The sequence below is a fragment of the Loa loa genome, assembly GCF_000183805.2.
Source record: "Loa loa unplaced genomic scaffold supercont3.221, whole genome shotgun sequence".
Lineage (NCBI taxonomy): Eukaryota > Metazoa > Nematoda > Chromadorea > Rhabditida > Onchocercidae > Loa > Loa loa.
In genome coordinates this window covers 85,572-89,607 of record NW_018108401.1, presented here as the reverse complement: position 1 = coordinate 89,607, position 4,036 = coordinate 85,572, and the positions used below count along the sequence as shown (strand labels likewise).

The following is a 4,036-nucleotide window of genomic DNA, read 5'->3' as shown; positions in this document are numbered from 1 at the left end:
TTTTTTATGAAATTTAAAAATTTCAATTCTATCAAAGTATCAGTTCGATCACTTAAATAAGTTTGAAAATGATTTTGTTTACCAGTTATCCTTATCTACTTTTTTTTACTTCTTTTTTGGTTACAAAAGCTTTTGTTATAATCTTCAAAAAATTCAGAATTTTCATAAGCATGATTGAGGCATTTTTTGCTACCATTTGTAACTTTATGATTAAATTTTAGGATTATTTGATAATGTAATAGTCTGGAACATTTAGTGTGCATTTTGGAAAGATCAGATTAAGATATTCTTGCTGTTATTCATAACTTATTGATTAAATTTAGAAGCATTTGGTAATGTAATGATCTGGAAGATTCCAATCTGTGTTTTAGAAAGATCAGATTAAGATGTTTTCGCTATCATTCGTAACTTCTAATGCTTTTGATAATAATTTACAATTATGATCTTAGGAAAAACTATGCTCTATTAACTTTTCCTGGAATTCGATAATATTTATTTGTTATTAATATTACATTGTACGTACTTATATTTTTCGATTAATAGCTACAGTGATACAGAACTTTTATAATGAGAAATGCTAATTCCTCTTATATTGATAATATCGTATTAGAATATTTATCAAACTGATGAAAATAATCGTTTATTTTTTATTTTTTTTTTTTAATCACTACTTTTCCTATGTATCTCACTTATTGTTTCATTGTTTGTATGTCACTTTAAGATGTTACTTGTAACGGATTTTCGTTTATTATCATGTAATAATTTTAAAATGATTAATTTACTATCAGGTAATGAATGTGCCAGCTGATTTGAGCGTTTATTTCCCTGATATGCCGATACAAAGGTTGAATGATGTGATGCTTAGACAACTTAATCCACGAAAATGTTGGATTATTGAAAAAACGATCAATAATATGGGAGCACTTTCTATAGCTGTATGATTTATTTTTATTGTTTTGACGGAAAGATTGATTGTTATTGTAATTATGTTAGAATTTGACAATTGTATAAACGTAATGGAGAATATGAATTTGTATATTTTTCTATAAAGGGAAGTTTAAAAATTACCCGCAGTAATAAGATAGTGTGCAAATTTGTTTTGAAAATCTTCAAAGTGGTCACAAAATCGATCGAAAAATTACGAAATATCGAATTCAGTTATTGTCAAAAAGTTAACTAATTTATCAATAGCGTTATCATTTGTATTATTAAATGCATTTCTTTCAGGCACAAGGGTTGAAACGTGTGCTCACCACCTATGATAAGATAATCAATTCAGATGATGGACAAGTGCTTTATCTGTTGTGGAGAAAGGACCCAAATATTGAGTAATTGATTTCACTACATGTTTTCCTAAAATTTGTTGCATATATTAGATGCAGAAGACCATTAATTGTTGACAATTATTCTATTGTTTAATTTGATATCATATTATCACTTATCTGATCATTTGAATTATAACTAAAGTAATAGGTTCATTAAGTGGTTTTCACAAAATTTTGATAAGATAGCAATCTATTACTGATCATTTGCTTTTATTTGCAGGAATGCGAGTATAATAATAGGTTTGTTGAAGATTGGCTATAAAAATCTCTATTTGATGGATCAGTCTATGCGATCTTTTCAAACAGCACCATTATGTGTGCTCGATTTCTACGTTCATGAAACTCTTCAACGACAAGGATACGGACATGCTCTGTTTGATTATATGCTACAAGTAGGCATTACTACTCTATAAGTATCCTGTTCTTTTTCTTTTATTTGCTCTATCCGTGATCGAATCTCCCTAAATAATTCTCTTCATTGTGCAGCTTAGACATAGATATACGTTACCGATAATTGCATCGTTTATTTTTACACTTTTTTATTTTTACAGCAGGAAAACTCGTCTGCGGAAAATGTTGCAATTGATAAGCCATCACAATCACTGTTACAATTTATGAACAAGCATTATGGTTTAAATGAACCAATTTGGCAAGTCACAAATTTCGTCGTTTATCCTCCATTTTTTGAGAACATCAAAGTGTGGGATACCACCACTTCCAGCAATCAATCATATGCAAAGTCTGCAAAAACGGAAGCTGAAAATCAGGTTTGTCAGATAATTTATCATTATTCTTTGTCAGTCAATTAAAAATCCTCGACGATTCGGGACGATATCCTCCTCTCCGCTGTTTAAAAATGGATTTGTACAATTGCGAATGATTATTATTTTCTGGAAATACGCTCTAATGTATTTTATGAGTTTTTATTAATTATAAAGAGTAGAGTTACATGAATCTTTTCCAGCACTCCCACGAAACACTTGGTACCCCTTATCATGGACGAGTTAGTTACCTAATGCAGGATAGTGCTAGAATGGGAAGAAAGGTCGTTCTCGATCCAGAAACGCCTCAAGGAAGGAAAATATGTCGTGATTTTGAACATCAATCGATATGGTGATTGTTTGCTGCTCTGAATTATCACTTACTCTCATCCTGGTAAATAAGGCCGAATATTTATTAGTAAAATTCGTTTCGTTTTCATACTGAACAAATTATTTTACTGTACATTCGGACATATCTGGAATGTAAAATTTATGCTGAATCCAAAAGTTACATGCTTTTGCAACTGGGAGAAAATAAGTATTACTGAATTTTGTAGATTATAAAATGTAAGCTTTGTAATGCTGAGATTTTTGCTGTATATTAATACTTCGGATATACTTTGAGCTGTCATTATTGAAATGTTTATTGATTCAGTCATGTACGATTTACTCTCTTCAGCGATTGATTTCACTCGTAAATTCTAATCTTTTTCACTATATACATTTTGGTCTCATTTGGTTATTTTTTGATTTCAATACTTTTACAATACATTTATACCGTTTTTTTTTCTTTTTTTTTGCAGTGTGATTGATTCTAAAAGCATTTTGAACAGATGCATAATTGAGCTTTATTTGTTCAGCAAATTGCGTAAAAGATTTGTAATATCATTTTTAATTCAATCTTAGAAAATCTTCTACGACATCAGTTTCTATTCAGAATTGCAACTTAAAACAGGTTCCATTTTGAAATACTACCTCGAGGCAACCCTTACTTATATGAGATCTTTGTCCAAGGTAGATTATTATGTCAACTCAAGCTTAGTTTTTATTCATTTCATCTTTTTTCTTTAGTCATTTGCTGTCATAATGATATCACAGTTAACACATTTGTGCTTTACAACAAAATAAAATGCCTAAATATGCAGATAATGTTGACAATCAATATAAACAAAAAAAAGGAAAGGATAGCATCATTATGGGTAACCATGCCAACGGGAATTGATCATTTAGCATTTAAACATCTTATTACCCTCTTAGTTTCCATGTAAATTTAACATATATACAATCATCTGATGATTTAAAATCCCATCGAGATTTATTCCCGCTGAAAAAAAAGGAAATGCGCTTAAAATATTTAACTACAATTGTTGAACAACAGGTATAACTTCTCTTTCTCTCATATACTCTAATTTATGATATATTTGATGAAATCAATTATTGGAAAATGTCATGTAATCCGTCGTAAACTTACGTTTTTTATGCTTTATGGTTGCATTTTCATAACTAAACTTCTTTACGTTAAATTATTCATGAAACACGTAAAACACGTATAATTTAACAAACCAATAAATTGCATTTTACATATTAAAAATAGTAAAACTTTTATAAATCAAAAAAAAAGTTTTTTTCACGATTTTTCCCTTCCAATTCTTGCTAACTTTATTGTAGTTTAATACTTTTTACATGAATTACCATAGAACGGAAAAAAAGGAAAAGTGGATTTGCAATGTAATAATGAAATTAATTGTCTATATATAAAATATTTTATTCAATTATTGAAAATATCGAAATAATTTTTTAGCCCAAGAAGTTTTACAAAAAAGAAAAGAAGAAACTAAGGTTTAATTAGAATGAATGATTGTGTATGTGTGTGTGTGTGTGTGTGTGTGTGTGTGTGTTGTTTTAGTTTAGTTAAGGGGAAAAAAAATATTTTAAATTGAATTATTTTAG

At 28.8% G+C, this 4,036-nt stretch overlaps 1 protein-coding gene across 1 annotated transcript; it reads left to right on the top strand.

The window, feature by feature from the left end:
* Positions 1–780: 780 nt before the first annotated feature.
* On the top strand, positions 781–2,495 carry LOAG_13260 (hypothetical protein). Its single transcript, XM_003148769.2, has 5 exons — positions 781–935; positions 1,228–1,328; positions 1,546–1,717; positions 1,877–2,092; positions 2,290–2,495. The coding sequence occupies exons 1-5, from the start codon at positions 792–794 to the stop codon at positions 2,440–2,442; spliced, it is 786 nt and encodes a 261-aa protein (XP_003148817.1). The 5' UTR covers positions 781–791; the 3' UTR covers positions 2,443–2,495.
* Positions 2,496–4,036: the final 1,541 nt, after the last annotated feature.